Below are 16789 nucleotides of genomic sequence, written 5' to 3'. Positions count from 1 at the left end.
ACCAGTTACCAATCCAATAGAGCAGTGGTTCTCAACCTGTGGATCTCCAAGTGTTTTGGCCTACAACTCCCAGAAATCCTAGCCAGTTTCCCATCTGTTAGAATTTCTGGGAGTTGAAGGCCAAAATTTCTGGGGACCCACAGGTTGAGAACCACTGCAATAGAGGATCTCTTCCTATCCCAGGACTAAATTTAGTACAGTGGGCCCTTGGTATCTGCTGGAATTTGGTTACAGTATCCCCCATAGATACTGTATCTACAATGAAATGGGGCCTCTATATAAAATGGCAAAATCAAGGTTTGGGGTTTTTTTTATTTTCTATATAAAGTGTGTGTGTGCCTGTCTGTCTGTTATGAATGATAGAATGCATAAATCCAAATCCATGGACATAGAGGGCTAACTATATACAGTTTCAGAGGGCAGAATTAATCAAAAGATTTTGAGAAGTCCCCAAATAGAATGTTTGAATTATCCCAATCTACATGCTTGTTGATAGTCTTAGAATGCCCTCATGTGTTTGTGAGGTAGATATTACCTTTTTAGAAGACATATTGATTCTACGTCAACTGGATTTCTCCTTCTCTTTGCATAGCATCTTAATTTTTAAGAATACTTTCTACAGGTTTAACCAGATAAATTTTAGCTATTAATCATTGCAATAGATTCAATATTATCAAAACATATTTTTATAATGTCAAAATGTGTTAAATCTGTACAATAAATAGCACTTCAAAGCATTATGATTTTAAAAGTAAAATTGAAGTAGCAAAAGATAGACATGCATTTACTGAAAAGTACCAAAACTCTGTTGTTGAGATAATAGTCTTCATAAGATTATTTTTTCCTTGAATAATCAGATAGATCTGGTTGATATTCTAAAATTGCCTATAGTTTAAGCTTTTAGTGTTCAAGATTTTAAAATTTTATTTGTTTCATTTTCTGTGGCAATTAAAAATTGTTGTGAAGTGCTCTGTCAGTTAACCTTTTGTAAACTGCTCTGAAAGGTTGGTTGTGTATGTGAAGTTAAACATTTTGGACTAGTAACTTGTTGACTTCATTGCAAGATTCCTTTCATGCATATGTTGATATCTTATGTAGCATTTATGTGAAGAATTTGCATTATGTTAAGGATATGGATTATTCAAAATGTGTAAGGCATTTAGTGGAGGGGGGAACTAATATACAAGTAGAATGCTTTACATTATTATGATTTAAAGATGCATCTAAAATGAATCTGTATAAACATGTAATTTACTATAATCAGTTGAACATTAATGAAACAGTTTTTAAAAACATAACTTTATTAACCTGATGCCTGTTTTGTGTGTATATATGTATGCACATACATGCTTCTATTGTTATTGCTTTTCTGTTGTTTTAAATTACAGGTGGTATCTTAAGATTGTTTATTTTAATTTGTTTAAACTTTTCTGTCATTGTAGTTTTGGCTCTGCTCTGTTTTAATGTTTTTCTATGAACTGCCGGGTCCCATGTTGAGGCGGGGGGAGGTGGGCTATAAAACAGAAATGCTCAAACCAAACCATATGCAACCGTTAAAAACAGAGCAGTTTTACTCAAGCTACTATTTAGATCAAGTTTTTAGATTTTGAGTACATCCGTCAATGAAGCAATAATTGCCAATCACATTTAAAAAGGTATTATGTGTTGCAAGAGGCAATAATAGTTATATACATCTTCTACTGAAAGCAGTTCTATGTGAGTTGATATAATCTGCAGAGCTACTCGGAGATGGTTTGTTATGGATTTGGGTAAACATCTGACATGTAGTAGAAGTTCCTGGTCCAGCAAGTGATAATGCCTGCTGAAGCCTGGATTGTATGCAACTTGCTGACTAGTAAATTAGCTTAGTAGGAGTGGGTATGTACCACTTCTTATCAATTGGTTTTGTGGCATTCTTTAAGTGACATTCTTTAAGTGGCCCTGATGACAATATAATCACAGTCTGGGAAACCTGTAGCTTTCGATTAGCTGAGGGTGCGCAGTGAGTTGGTTGAGTGGAACTGAAATCTGGTGGTATTAGCATAAACCTGGTGTTTCAGGGTGAAGCCTTGGATACGAAGCTTTTCTGGCTATGCTTTGTTGGGCCTGCTTTAATAATGGAAAGGATGAATACTCAAGAATGCAGATGGATATGACGGAATTGTTTTTTAAAAAAATTCAAATGTGATAAGTTGCCATCTACGGCTAATTCTCATTATATAGCTTTTAAAGCCAATTTCCTTTGATTTTAAATGAAGGAAATTATGGTTTATTTAAAACGATAGGAAAAAGCTGTCTCTTTATATATGCAAACAAAGGACTTAATTCTTTGTAGTTAGCTTAGCTATTAAATATTTTCTTTACAGAAAATACAAATTTAATAAAAAAAATTCCTCTGTGACTTCAAGGGTGCAGGCAATAAGCATAATATTTTATGAAAATGACCCTCATATTTAATATCTGGAATTATATGTTATGCATTGTAGCACCAAGTCCACATCTACCTTTTAGAAAATTAAAACACATAAATTCTGTTTAGTGTTTGATATGCACTGTACTAGCTGAAAGCTATAATGGCCCTAAAACCTTGGGTTGCGTTTCACCTTTCATAAATTCCTGGGTAGATTCTATACAAAAAATAATTTTCAGCTCCGTGGCTCATTGTTATTCAAACGTGATTGATTGTCGTCATTTATTCAGTGAGGAAGTTAAGTGCTCCTGTCATTTCCAAAGAGTATAATTGGGACGTTTCACAGGTCAGTGCTAGTGACAGGTTTCCCTTTTGATTAGTGTTGGACTGATAACAAAAATTACAGTTTCCAATGATTAATGCTTCCTGTAGGGCCTAAATGTGCAGCTCATGGATTGCGCCTAAACAAAGTGAATTTGCATCCTACAATTTCTCTTCTTAGGAAATCTTCGTGAGGGTCTCAAAGTTTGAGGCCCTGCAAGTGTGCAGAAATGCTGAACCTGCCTTTTATCAGATTCTTGCACTGAAAGGCACAGATTGTGATTGGGCTTCATTGTGTACAGTATGTCTTAAATTAATTCTCTTCATGGATGTATAAACTGAAAGATGTTGAAAGCTTTTTTTAATGAGTAGCATTTTACTGTTTTTTCCCCCCCAAATTGGTCCTCAATTTGTAGGATCTTATTTTCTGAATCCCTCTCAGATTGCTCTTATAGTTTAATTATAACCTTAGTTAAAGGCAGGTAAATCTCATTACACTGTTTGCATCTTATCCATAAATTGATACAATATTTTCAGCATTTTCAGATAAACAAAGAATTTCTCGGGCAGCGATTTTGGTTTAGCATGGTTTTTTTTTTTAAAGATAATGTTTGTCAAAATTTTGCTATAATAGAATCAACCTTTTAATTAAACCACTTGTAATTTTTAGAAATCAAATGTATAGAATATAGTCACCTCTCAGCACAAGTTCTCCATGGCCTTGAAACGTTGATATACAATGTACTAGAATAACAGGGCTCTCCGTAACTGGTAAAGGAACACAGGGAAACTGTCATTACTTTATTGTAGATAGTGAATTGATTTTCTGCCATTGTCAGTACAATGTTCAACATTTTTTTTTAAAAAAGGTATTTAAAATAGCCTTTTGAATAATGTATTTCATGGTTTTCTTTTACTCTAAATGTCTTCTTTTTTAAAAAAAACCCTCAAGATCCATGGGTTTATTAAAAGCATAATTGAGAGTAATATTGAAGAAAGTGGACTGTTGATGAACTGACTAACTACAGGGTGCCTGATTCTAAAGCCTGATATAAATGTTGTGGTTTTGATTCCTTGCATAACAAATGAAAGCTCGAGCGGAATAGATGTGCATCAAGTGCTCCAATGTTGAGTTGTCCCTGCAAACAAAATGGAGCAAAGTGAAGTGGCAGGAGCAACTGAAGCAGATGTAATTTCCTGAGCCTTCTTCAAAGGCAGCAATGTAACACAGATGTAGCCAGAGTGTGCCAGTTTTGCCTATTTGGGATTAGCTGCAAGTTGGCATGTAGTCTCAAGCTGTTTGGGCTCCTGGTGAAATTCTTATCCCAAAAAGCAAGTGTGAGTCCAGAAGCAGATATATAAACTGGGTCATTTGAAGCGAGAACAGTCTTGAATACCCAATCCCAGACTGACTTCTATGCTGCTTAGCCATGCAATTGGGTGTTATATCCAACCCATCACAGACAATACCTCATTGTTGTTGTTAATGTTGTTTCTATCCCACCTTTCTCCCCATTTGGATTCAAGGTGGCAAACAATACCATGACACCGATAAAAATGTAAAACAAGACAAAAACAAAAATTTAAAAAGTAATTAAGTCTTTATTCCATGGTTATAAAGTTGAAATACAGTTAATATACAATAAGTAAAATTATATTTAAAGCACAGATCCCCCCACCCAACTTCCCCTGCAGCCTGCCTCTCATCTTCATCCATATGCTAGTAGAAGTGACTTGCAGATTCTCAAGTTGCTCCTGACATGAAATAAAAAAACAAAAAAAAAAGATTTCTAACAGATTCATAGAAAAAGGTAAGATCCTTCAAGTAATCTGGTCCCTAGCCTAAACCAGCACTTTGAATTATGCCTAGAAATGGGTTGGCAGCCAATAGAGCTGTTCCAACAGGGGAGTTATGTACTCCTTGTAGCCATCACAGTTAATAACCTCATTAATATGGAAGGAGATAAGAAAGTATTATCGATGTATTAATGTATATTATTCATTACCATTATTAATTAAAATTATAGCTTGTTTTATTTAATTTAGTCTGTTTTGATGGTGACTTATGGTTGCAGTTTTAAGCTTTTTCCATATTTTGTTTTCACTGTAACTTAGATTTGAACCTTAATTATTCACCTTAGTTGCTTGAACAGATAAATGTGTTTAGTGATGAAATTTGTAGCCTGTATAAAATCATGTATAAACTTGTAGTTTTAGGACTAACCAGGCATGTAGCCGGGGGGGGGGGGGGGGCTTGGGGGCTTCCCCCCCCCCCCCCCCCCCGAAATTCTGATGGTGGTCCGCGAGAAGGCCTTACTGGTACATTATTTAAACTGTTATGTTTATTCATATCATGATCTGATCACCATTCTCAATATATCCCATATGCATGGGGGTATTGGGGTAACAATACAAAAGGTTTGCTAGGGTAGACCCTCTTTCACTCAGACTCGCCCCCCCCCCCCCCCCGAAACAAAATCCTGGCTACGGGCATGGGACTAACAGTTGACTTGAATGTTAGCCTTTAAGGTTTAGTAGCCTAAAGTTTACCATGTCATGCCATGTTGCCTGTGACTTACTAGTCATACTTTCATTTTTTAGGCAAGCAAATTTCAACCAGCGATGGTGGGATCATGTGAACCTATGTTAAGATAGTTCTTTTAACACCTTTCTCTCTAATTTGGGGACATGAACTTTTTGCTGTCTTTGCTTGGGATTTTTTTTAATTCAGCAGTTTTTGGAGTCTTTGCAATTCATAAGCAATAGCTAGTGGGTATAAAATTTATGAATCAGCTGACTTTTTGCGTTCATTTTAAAAACATCATTGCTTGTTGTTTGTATTCTTTATTCACTAGTAATTTCAATCATTTTTTCTAGTCAAAAGGCATAATGAGGGTGTGTACAAGTAAGATATTGCCAGTAATGCTTTATGTAAGGTTGCTGTCACAAGGTAATTATGTAAACAGCACATCATCAATAGAAAACAGAATCTTGTTGTTACCTCTAAAGCTAATGAGTGCATTTCAGCATGCACTATTTCTGGCTATTTTTCAATTTCTCAGGTGCATCATATTATTAAGTAGATGGTTCATATTTTTCCCATATTCACTGAAGAAAACCCTGATATTTTGTTGTGTTTTTGACAGAATATGAAGTAGTAATATATGTAAGATATAACTGAAAGGTAGGTTTTAGAGGATGGTAAAGAATCAGATGGTAGAGGTCTTCAGTAGTGATATTTAAACATGGCTTTCGATCATTTTTGTTGACATACATTGGTTTTTTACATTTTTATTTAGAGAATTTTACCCCACTTCTCAGTTACAAAGGCACTCAGAGCATCTTACAAAATTTTTAATTTGCTTTCATGCTTACAATGTACATTAATGAGATCAATCTTTATTAAATAAATATTACATAACACACAATGTAGCTGTGTCTTTCTGGCTGCCTCACTCCCATTCATTGGCCAGCGGTTTGGCAGTTGAAGGTGGCAGTAGGCACTCTGAACAGTTCACAATATATTCATTAAATATAATAACTCTGAATATTACAGTTAATGTTGGAAATAAAGTAGAATGGCAGATATTCTGTTGCTAAATGCATGTGTTTAGTTTTGCATTACTTCTTTAATACTTTGGACTTTTTTTAGAGGAAAGCTACAGATGAGGAGGAGGAAGAGGAGGAAGAAGAGGAAGACGATGACTTCATAGAAGTGCCTGAGAAGGAGGGCTATGAGCCCCACATTCCAGATCATCTTCGTAAGGAATATGGTGAGTTTGCCCAGCTGTGAAAAGCTTCATCCCTGCATGTTACTGCTGCAGTAAAGCAAATAAACAGCCATTATGAGGTAATAAAGTGATCAGTGGTGTGGGTAATCTCTCTGACTGCTGTGAGGAAATCATTACAGAGATAGGGAGGGAGCAAAAACCAGCTTTGAAGAAGCAAATATTCTCTTGAAGGCAACTTGAATTTGAGACTTATTTTAGTGACTCATATATGTTTGAGCATAACATCTGTGCACATTAAAAAGTAATAAATAATTAGAGAGCTACTGTTGTAGTGCACCAGCAATCGATGGGTTCCATTCAAATCCCAGCATAAAGAGTACCATGAAAATGTTGAACAGAGCCAACCCATGAAGAAAAATACTCTTTTATTTAAACTCTTTAGTTTTGTTTTTCAAATGGTTGGCGGGGGGGGGGGGGGGGATATTCCCATTTGTGCAGGGCTGGTGCTTACTCCCAGCTAATGCACATTTCAGAATATGTTATTTTTTGGCCTGTTGTCCTTCAAACCGTACCTAGTTTAAAATAAATGTGAAGCCCCATCTCTTCCAGCAGGCCTACCCAGCCAAATTTTAATCACAAATTTTAAACTTGTGTCTTATGTTTAATCTTTGCTCTGTGTATTTAAATGTATTTTGTAGAAGTTCATTTTAATATGTGTATGTTATAGAATGATTAGATGATTATAAGGAAAAGTGGATAAGAAATAAAAGTATTATTATTCTTACGTTATATTAGAAGAAACGTATCTAATAGGAAGTTAAAATGTTGATATCCTGTTAGCAGGTTGGGTGGCTAACATTTTACTACACAAGAGGACAATGAAAAATGCTGCGTAGAATTGGGACATCTTTGCAAGAAACTTTTTTTCCCCCTGAGATGCCACCTTCTTGCAGAAAAACAAGGCTGAAGCATTTTCATTTGTGTGTACAGGGACATTCTTTCTCAGTGTCGCAGTATTTATCTATCCAGAAGAAGGGAAGATATAGTGATCTTAATATCTGATCCCACATAGGCAAGCCATGTTCTATAAAACCTCATGTGCATGGAGTATGTCTTGTATTAGTGTTGACACCAATTTTTCAGGATTCTTTTCATCAGGAAGACTTATATATATCCCAGTTTTCACAAACCAGATTTAATTACCCTGTCCTATTGCGAAAGCTATTAATATAGGTTTCTGACCTTCACGCATTGTCTTCACATCCTGCTCTGAATGGAATTTCCATTAAGATGTACATGTTCATTAATGATCCTTAAAATTCTATATACTTGCTATCTTATCGAATATTAGCTGCTGTGTACCTAAACAAAACTTCAGTACTCAGTAACTGGAGCCATGCAGAGGTGTGGTTTTTTTAGATATGACAATTTTAAAAATCATTTAAATATAAACCTAATTTTTAAAAAGTTCTTAGTCCAGCTCTATACTACCTACAGTATTTTACTACTGACTCCCAAAACACATTGATATTTATGGTTAGCCTTCTGTGTAGAACCTATATAGCACAGTGTTGTGTATGTTGTTCAGATGTAAGTCCCACTGTATACGGTGAGGCTGAATTTAAGGAAGTATGCACAGAATTACAGGGAAGTTAAGTGTTGCAGATACTGCCATCTCACTTAGTTTGAATGAAAGGTGGTTATAATTGCAAAAACAATTAAAACCACGAGGCTTCAAAACTAACGAAGTTCAAAGCCCAATAGTATTATGGATCTAGGCTTGAAAACATGTGGTTGCACTTATTTTAATTGAGCAAAGGTAGTTGGTTCTTGAAACAAGAATATGAATCATTTAATATTGAAAGGGAAGCCGTGCTTAGGAAAAAGGAAAGAAAAAAACACACTACAACTGTACTTTCCCACCAAGTTGCGTATGTGGGATAAAGGCAAAAAAAAGTCTGAAGTATGGCCAGTCTTTGAGGAGTTTATTTTTTTTATACATGTTCAACCCTGTTGATTAATCAAGGGAGATTTTTGAAGGTTTGCTTAAAACCCTCATCGATTAATGGCACCAATTAATCAATTACAATCAATTACACCTTTCAGCTCCTTATAAATTTTACTTTCAGGTGGATCAAGCTTTTCAGTTTTTTGAGCGTTATAAAGATTCTAGTTGGTTTTTTGACTGTGCACTGATTTGGCAACTTTAAGACAATTGTGAAACTGATCAGTTTATTTTTATATGTAGATCAACAAATACTCAAGTAATGCGGTTACTGCTATACTATTTGTTTAATATAAAGCCAAATTTCTGGTGATATTTACTCATGGCATTTTGATGGTCAAGATATTTGATTTGCTAGCAGTATACAAGAGAGGCAGAAGTAAACAATCCTCACTGTCTAGTGACACACATGGCTCGCCAAATATTTATCTTCATCAGATGGAATCTTGATTCATTGCACAAAAACTAAAAATTGTAGCACAAAACAAAGTTCACAGAATTCAGCCTTGCTAGAACCTTTTCTCTTATTTTAAAACAGAGTTTCTCCTTTTCATCTATGTTGCATAATATCTTCTTATGAAGAAGTTTTTGATGTTGCACTTAGAGCTTGATCCGTTTGTTAAAGGAATACGTTTGCAAGCTTCAGTCCTCAGCTATAGATTGGGGCACTGCCAAGGGGAAGTTCCGAATACTTATTTATTCAGTTTATTTAATTTATATGCTTTCTTTCTCCTGAAGTTGGAAACTCACAGATATAACTAGGAAATGGAGATCCCTGGAGCTCCACTCTCCCTTACTTCCTCCTCCCTTGCTTTTTAGCGACAGAAGAAAGGGAAGGGGAAATTTTCCCTCCTCTTTCCTCCTTTCTCAGAGGCAAGGAAGTTTAGAAAAACAAGCAAACAGAAAGTGAGTTGGGGAGGAGACATAAACCAGAGAATCAAAGACAGATTTTTTTTCATTGTTAATAGTCGCATCCCCTTTCTAGATTAAAAAAGGGCTAAAAAGTATGACAATTAAGTAAAAGACTCAATGGTTAGATGGGCTCAAAACATAGGACTAGAGATAAAACTGGCTCAAAAGGAAAATGCATGGAAGAGAAGAATGAAATACATGGCATGTCAAAACCTGAAGGAAAATGGCTACAAAATACATCTACATCGGTATCTTCCTCCAGAGAGACTAGCGAAGATGTCCAATTACACTGACAAATGTGGGAAATGTGGAAAAGAAAAAGGCACATTTTCCACATATAGTGGGCATGCAACAAAGTAAAAAAAACCACTGGAAACAGATTCATGTGTAGCTTGAAAAGATGTTAAACACAAATTTCAAAATGACACCACAGATGTACCTTTTGAACATGCCAGATGAACTAAAAAGGAAAGTTGGAAAAAATTGTTTTATATGACAGTGGTAGCCTGAATAGTATATGCTAGATATTGGAAAACCTCAGAGGTACCTTCTTTAGAAGAATGGGAAAAATACATTACAGATTTGCTAACAATGAACAAAATAAAAGTATGACTATTATGCAGTGAAATATGGTAAGCCTAACTGAATGGATGAATAAAGCACAAATAAGGATTAATTGTAACAGTAAAAGATAGGTGACGCCAGGATTGGGGAGAGCTAAAACCAAGTCTCTGAGTTCCTGTTGGCTTCATGTTGTTGATGGAAAGTGATCAGGAATAATGATCTCTCTCCAATCCACTCATCCTTTTTCCAAATCACATTCTAAACCAATTTCAACATTGCTACTCAGTGTAAGATTATGCTGTTTTATTTAGAATACTTAAATAATCCGTAGTAACCTATGGATGTGAGAGCTGGACCATAGGGAAGGCTGAGCAAAGGAAGGTAGATGCTTTTGAACTGTGGTGTTGGAGGAAAGTTCTGAGAGTGCCTTGGACTGCGAGAAGATCCAACCAGTCCATACTTCAGGAAATAAAGCCTGACTTCTCATTGGATGGAAGGATATTAGAGGCCAAGATGAAGTACTTTGGCCACATCATGAGAAGAAAGGAAAGCTTAGAGAAGACAATTATGCTGGGGAAAATGGAAGGAAAAAGGAAGAGGGGCTGACCAAGGGCGAGATGGGTGGATGGCATCCTTGAAGTGACTGGCTTGACCTTGAAGGAGCTGGGGTGGTGACGGCCAACAGGAAGCTCTGGTGTGGGCTGGTCCATGAGGTCACGAAGAGTCAGAAGCGACTGAACGAATGAACAACAAAAACTTTAATAAGCATCCTTTCTTATGAAACTTGCTATTACATTTATATAAAACATTGGTATGATCCCAATTCTGAATACTTCAGTGAACAATAAGAGTTCAACTGCTATTTTTGTGGCTGTTTACTAGAAACAAAGTGGGCAGAAAACATCACAGAAAATTTCAAATTCTCTTTTATTATTTCAATAGAAAATAAATAGATTTTCTCTTTGAGAGAAAAGTTGGATACAAATCAAATAAATATTATTTTGGGGCTTTATGAATATTTCTTGATCATCGTTTAGTTGTTTACATTGTGGTTATAAGTTATGTAAATAGACTATAAAAGTACATTCTAATTGCAAATTAAGTGCAAGAAATGAGTTTTCGGGTAAATGTTATTCAGAGGGAGATGGCCAATTTGATTTTCCATGTGCAAGATGAAATGGAAATTTGTAAAAGAATTTAGGTGATTAGGTAACTGAAGTGTGAAGACATAACCCATTAAGGGGTGTCATGCCAAATTAACATTACCATGCTTTTTTAATGACCTCTCATTTGTATAATCCCTATTTACACTTGCACCTGATCTTGGCAGGATGGTGGCCATCTTGTAGGATCACAATAGAAATACCTACTGTTTTGAAAAGCGAATTTATGCACATATAAGACTACATTGTCTTCTTTTCATAGATGGTTATGAATAGTGATTTAATTTGTTCAAATATAATTTTGATTAACATACATTGTACCCAAAAGACTTGTTATAGATGAGAGGAAGAACATTTAGATGTCACTGAACTGAAACTCAGCAGCTTTTACCCTTGGTTTTGCTTGCTAGTGCTATTGGAAACTACAAGCCAACAATATTTCCTGTCTGCTCTTGTAGGCAAAACAAAACAGAGGACAACCTTTGCAATAGCTAACAGTAACAGATGAGAAAACCAAACTAGTTCGTTTCCTTATCTGTGAAGCAATTCATAGCTAATGCAACAAACTGTAGCTAACATAACACATCGCTTAGCTTGACGTGTGAAAATGACTACTAAGATGGTTTCCAATATGAGTTGTTGTGTATGTAAATACAAAGGCACTACTGTATACACTGCAAAATTTAGTAAAGAGTAAATAGAAAAATAATTCTCCAAAACACAGGGTATTACTGTCTTCGGTAGCAGGCTCAGGTGGCGAGTGCTAATGGAATTCGAGCCAAAGGAAGGGCTACTAAGCAACAGGGAGAAATCTGCATGCTCAGAGGAAGCTTGCGGATGGATTCCCCCCACCCCCAAAAGTGCAGTCTTCTTAAAACAGTTCTAGTGAATTGTATACAGTATGCTCGGTAGCTATGGGATATTGCAGGAGTGGGAATCATGTAGCCCTCTGGATGCTGCTATTTAGGCATGTGTCCTATGCATAGTCCTTATTATGTACAACAGACTCGCTGAAGCAGTGTTGATTCAGGATCCAATTAATTCAATTAGTGTCCTCTAGTTGGGGCTGTTAACTAAATTCAGCCCTTAGACTGCTGGAATTTGCCGTCCAACACAACTGGAAGGCCCCCTGATACCCTTCCCTGGAGTACTTGGTGACAGTTTGAAAATAAAACAAGTATGTTGTTGTTGTTGTTGTGCGTCTTCAAGTCATTTGAGACCATAAAATAAGTTTTTTTTCTTCAACCAGGGTTGGTTAGAACCCTAGCTTACTGTGAAAAGTTCTTAGGTGTTAAACAAGAAACTTTTTTTCTGAGATGTAGGTATAAGCTGAATTCACAAACTATAAAGGCATTATCAGTCTGCCTTATACTGAGGTCAGATCATTGGTCCATTTAGTACAGTTACCTATGACAAGGTCTCTCTGAGGTTTCAGTCTATATTACATCCTAGACATAGCTGATAATACTGAAGATTGAACCTGAGATTTTCTGTTTTGCAAATCATGGTATTTGAATGATATTTTGAGAGAAACCTGGGTACCATTTAGTAGTCCTGAATATAACTTGAAAGAAAGTAATCTTGAAAAAATTTCAAGGAGGCAAGACAAGAAATCATAGAACTACAGATATAGCACTTACTGCATGAAGAATAGAAGTTGAATTAATAATAATACATTTATTTATATCCCATCCTAGTTCTCCAAGGGGACTCAGGGTGGTTTGTTGTTGATTTTTGTTGTTTGTTTTTTGTTGTTGTCGCTTTAGGAAAGTACACTAAGCTCATCATCAAACTGTCATATAACTGTCATATAGCAGCTAAAGCTCACCATCAAACCGCCATATAATAGCGGCTAAAGTGGGATCAAACTAGCAAAATTTTGCAGTAAAGTTACAGTAGAAGATTGTTTCTTGTTATATTTGTCATAGGCTTCAAATAATAATAAATATAATAAATAAATAATAAATAAGGCTTCAAATAAATAGTTCTCATAGAGGAATGAACATCAGTTTGTGTTGAAGAATATGTTGTACTTTACTTTCTTAGGCGATCCCTCATTGTCCAAGTATGATGACCTTCCAAGTTCTTGGAAGACGCCTGTGTATGAGGGTTTTTTTTTAATGTGTGGAGGTCGGTGCACAGCCGATCAACACACAGTCTTCACAGAGTGAGGAGCCCAACCAGTGGTGTGGTTAATACAATGACCACACCACCGTTGCAGCATATTTCTGCCTTCGCAACCGTTGTGACATGTACCATGTTATCTTCTGCCTGATCCACCGTTGAGGTCTTCAGGTCTTTAGATTGTGCTCAGTCTGGAACTTCCCCTGCACACACACCCCCTCGGGAAAGCATGGCTCCAGTGGTTACGCCTGCAAGTTCATTGGAACTTGCAAGCCTCCTTGCTATGACAAGATGACAATCCATCGAGGGGGATTCATCACTATTCTTCAGAGATAGAAATGCCTAAAGTTGTTCCTTGAATCCCATCCCACATTAATAAACATTTAAGTATTCTGGGATAGCCAAGCCAATTGCAAAAAAAGAAAAGAAAGGTGGTCATGAAAGATTCTTTAGATGTTTCATTCATATTACCTACATTCTAGATTTCTCTCCATTTTCAGGTGTGTGTGTGTGTGTGTGTTCATGTTATTTATTTTTTAATTCTCCTACATACAAAAGGCTGGTGAAACCTGTTCTTTTATTTCCTCTGAATTTTCATTGAGGAGCTTTTATCTCCTCTTAATCCTACCATTTCTGTCAGGACATAATCTCTTTCTCAAATTTACATTTTAATTACAAGGCCAGCTGAACTAGCTAAAATCAATAATGTCAGCATTCAGCAGCCTAACTTTCAGCTGAAACCCCAGCCTCTCTATTTCCTACTATTGATTTATCTCTTTAACACTGTCTATTTTATTGCTTCAGGCAAATAGGTGCCATTTGGCCAATTTAAACAAAGGGGTGGAAAACCAAGAGATTTAGACTTTAATTTTTTTCTTCCTAAACAAAAATATTGGAACAAATATGAACTACGTATTTTTGTAAAGGTATTATAAATTATTCAGTTTTAAAGCCCCATTCCATTTTTGTGGTTACACATGCTTTCTGACCAATTGTTGCTATTTATTGTATGGAGATTCTGTATTTCTAATCTCGTGAATTCAAAATACAATTTATATAGAATTATTCAGTTTATTTTTAACCTGTCTAACAATGAAACTATGCGATTACCATTTGATATCTTATTTTCTTTAATTGTTTTCAACGCTGAATAAGAAATCAGTTCTGCTTGTAACTGCCATGCTCCATTTTTTTAACCTTCTGTATCTTTCTCCAATTAGTTTTAGTCAAAGAATTGCAGAGAGAAAGTCTATATATAGTGTTCAGAAAAAAACAATTTTGGATCTAGAAGTACTTAACTGATAAATACTTGTATACTTTGAGATGTGGTATGTGACAACTTAACACATAGTGTCTTGATAGCATGTCTGTGTAATGACTGCTCCGTAGTAATGTTTCACTTAATCAAATAAATTAACTCGACCTGTTGCCACATAGCATAATCTCTTGGAAATAGCAACCTTCTCAAGCCTCCACTAGTTATTTGTTATGTATATAATTTCTTACTGTATTGTATATGTGTGTATTGATTTGCAGTTTTCTTTAACCTCTTTGTTGGGGGAGGGGTTACAGACCATGTGGTCAGGACTGGGCTTGTTCAGGACTCAGACTCAATTTTAGAAACAGTTTTGCTTTAGATTTCAGTAGAATCAGTATGCCTTTAGAAGACTGCAGGAACAGTACAGTTTAGACTTCTGTAAGGTATATGCTTGGATGTTTTTAGACTTCAATGTAGGAACAGAAGTATGCCTTTAGAAGACTGTAAGAACTGTTTGCTTTAGACGACAGTAGGAACAGTATGCTGTACAGAAGCCATTACACTCCATTGGACTAGACAGAGACTCTATTAGACTCTCAAAACAGAGAGATGCTTTGGACTATGGACTATCCTAAGAAAGATGCCCTGTGTTACCTACACAGAGAAACTACTTAAAATCTACTTGTAGCTGGATTGATAAGCAAAGTACCTATATGCTGAATACATGAAGTTTGTGAGTAAACCAGCTGTGTTACTTTTAAAGGAGACTGTTTATTTAATCTCTTGAGAGCATGATTTAAAGGCAAATATATTTTAAGGAGGAATAGATGTTTTGGGGTAACTAAAAAGAACCCTTCTGAAATATTGCTGAAATTTTGCATTGGCATATCTTTGTCCCTAACAGTTCAAATACATCAGTTTGAAAGCCGAGAAACCTAGTTACCTTGCATGAATGCTGGTGAATGCCATTTTCCAAAAAAAAAAAAAAAAAAAGGTTATCACGCTCTTTACCAAGAGGTTATGGCATCATTTCTCAAAAGGTTGTGACTTCTAACAAGGTCATCCCTTTCCAAAGATCATAAAATCTCCAAAAAAAAAAGTTCTGGAGATTTACATTTTTTGCAAAAGGTCATGTGACCAGTGGTTTTCCAAAATAATCCAAAATATTAATATATGCTCCACAAGATGTAGTTTAGCTGTGGCTCTCATCAGTCATAGCTGATATAGCCGACTTTAAGGACCAACCATTGAAATCTGCATATTCCCCACCCTAACAAGCATTTTTTAAAATTCTCTTGCAAAAGCTTAACAGGTAGTTTTCAATGGCTAAGAAACTTAGTGTAAAGCAGTACTCTACTACATTCCTGAATTATTTGGATGTATATTGACATTAGTGAATTCTTCTTATTGCTAGTAGTACTTTCTAATGTGATACCCGATAGTTCGTGTTATTACATGATTTCTAATTATTTCTGACTCTTGGCAACCCTAAGGCAAACCATTCATGAGGCTTTCTTGGCAACATTTAGTCAGAGGGAGTTTGCCATTGACTTCCTCAGAGGCACCCAGTGGGTTTCCATGGCTGCGTAGGGACTCCAATTGTGGTCTCCAGAATTGTATTCCAATACTCAAGCCACTATACCCCACTGCCTCATATCTACCAGATACCTGTTTGGCATGCTTTGAAGCATACTAATGGGTAGGCTTCAGCAGAAAGAATTCTCTTCTCTGATAACTGGGAGTTCAGGGAGTAAATCTTCTACATATTCGTCCATTTCTTTAGTCTACTTCTTTGTGCAAGATACTTTAAAACATTTTAATACTCTGGGGAAGGGTGAGAGGGGTAAGTAGGAAAATACATCACTGTGTCTTGAAGCAAAGGCAGAGTCCATAATTTGAGTTTGCCACGAAGATGCATTTGCAAAAGGAGAATGAGAATACTCAGTCCTTTCTGCTGTCATTTAAATGGTTGTCTGCAGCCACAATAGCCAGCTTTCCTTTCCCACTAGGAAGACTTGTCTTGGGAACAGATAAAGTGTGTAATCAAAGCATCATCCCTTGACTTGAGTGCTTGCATCAGAGCTCCTTCTCAAGCAAAAGTGAAGAAGTGCCCCAGGCTCTGGGCTCTTGAATTCTCTGTGAACTGCTTTCCTGATGCTATAATTGTAGGCGCAACTTCCTGAAACAGAATTGTGGATTTGTTTTTGTTTTTAAGTTTAAAATCATACTATGCTACCCTGACCCATAGTGTAAACCATATTTTCACACTTAATAGAAATTTGCACAATCGAAAAAGGAGGT

At 36.1% G+C, this 16789-nt stretch overlaps 1 protein-coding gene across 1 annotated transcript in view; it reads left to right on the top strand.

Annotated features, from left to right (window-relative positions):
- The window catches only part of UVSSA (UV stimulated scaffold protein A), a 61577-nt gene that overhangs the window by 18353 nt on the left and 26435 nt on the right, over positions 1-16789 (top strand). The window contains exon 7 of the mRNA XM_060769286.2: positions 6384-6504. Coding sequence (XP_060625269.2) covers positions 6384-6504 — 121 coding nt within the window. The remainder of the gene's footprint in view (positions 1-6383; positions 6505-16789) is intronic.

This window comes from Anolis sagrei, chromosome 3 (assembly GCF_037176765.1).
Source record: "Anolis sagrei isolate rAnoSag1 chromosome 3, rAnoSag1.mat, whole genome shotgun sequence".
Taxonomy (NCBI): Eukaryota; Metazoa; Chordata; class Lepidosauria; order Squamata; family Dactyloidae; genus Anolis; species Anolis sagrei.
Note: the sequence above shows the minus strand (reverse complement) of the source record. Positions and strands in the feature narration are given on the sequence as shown.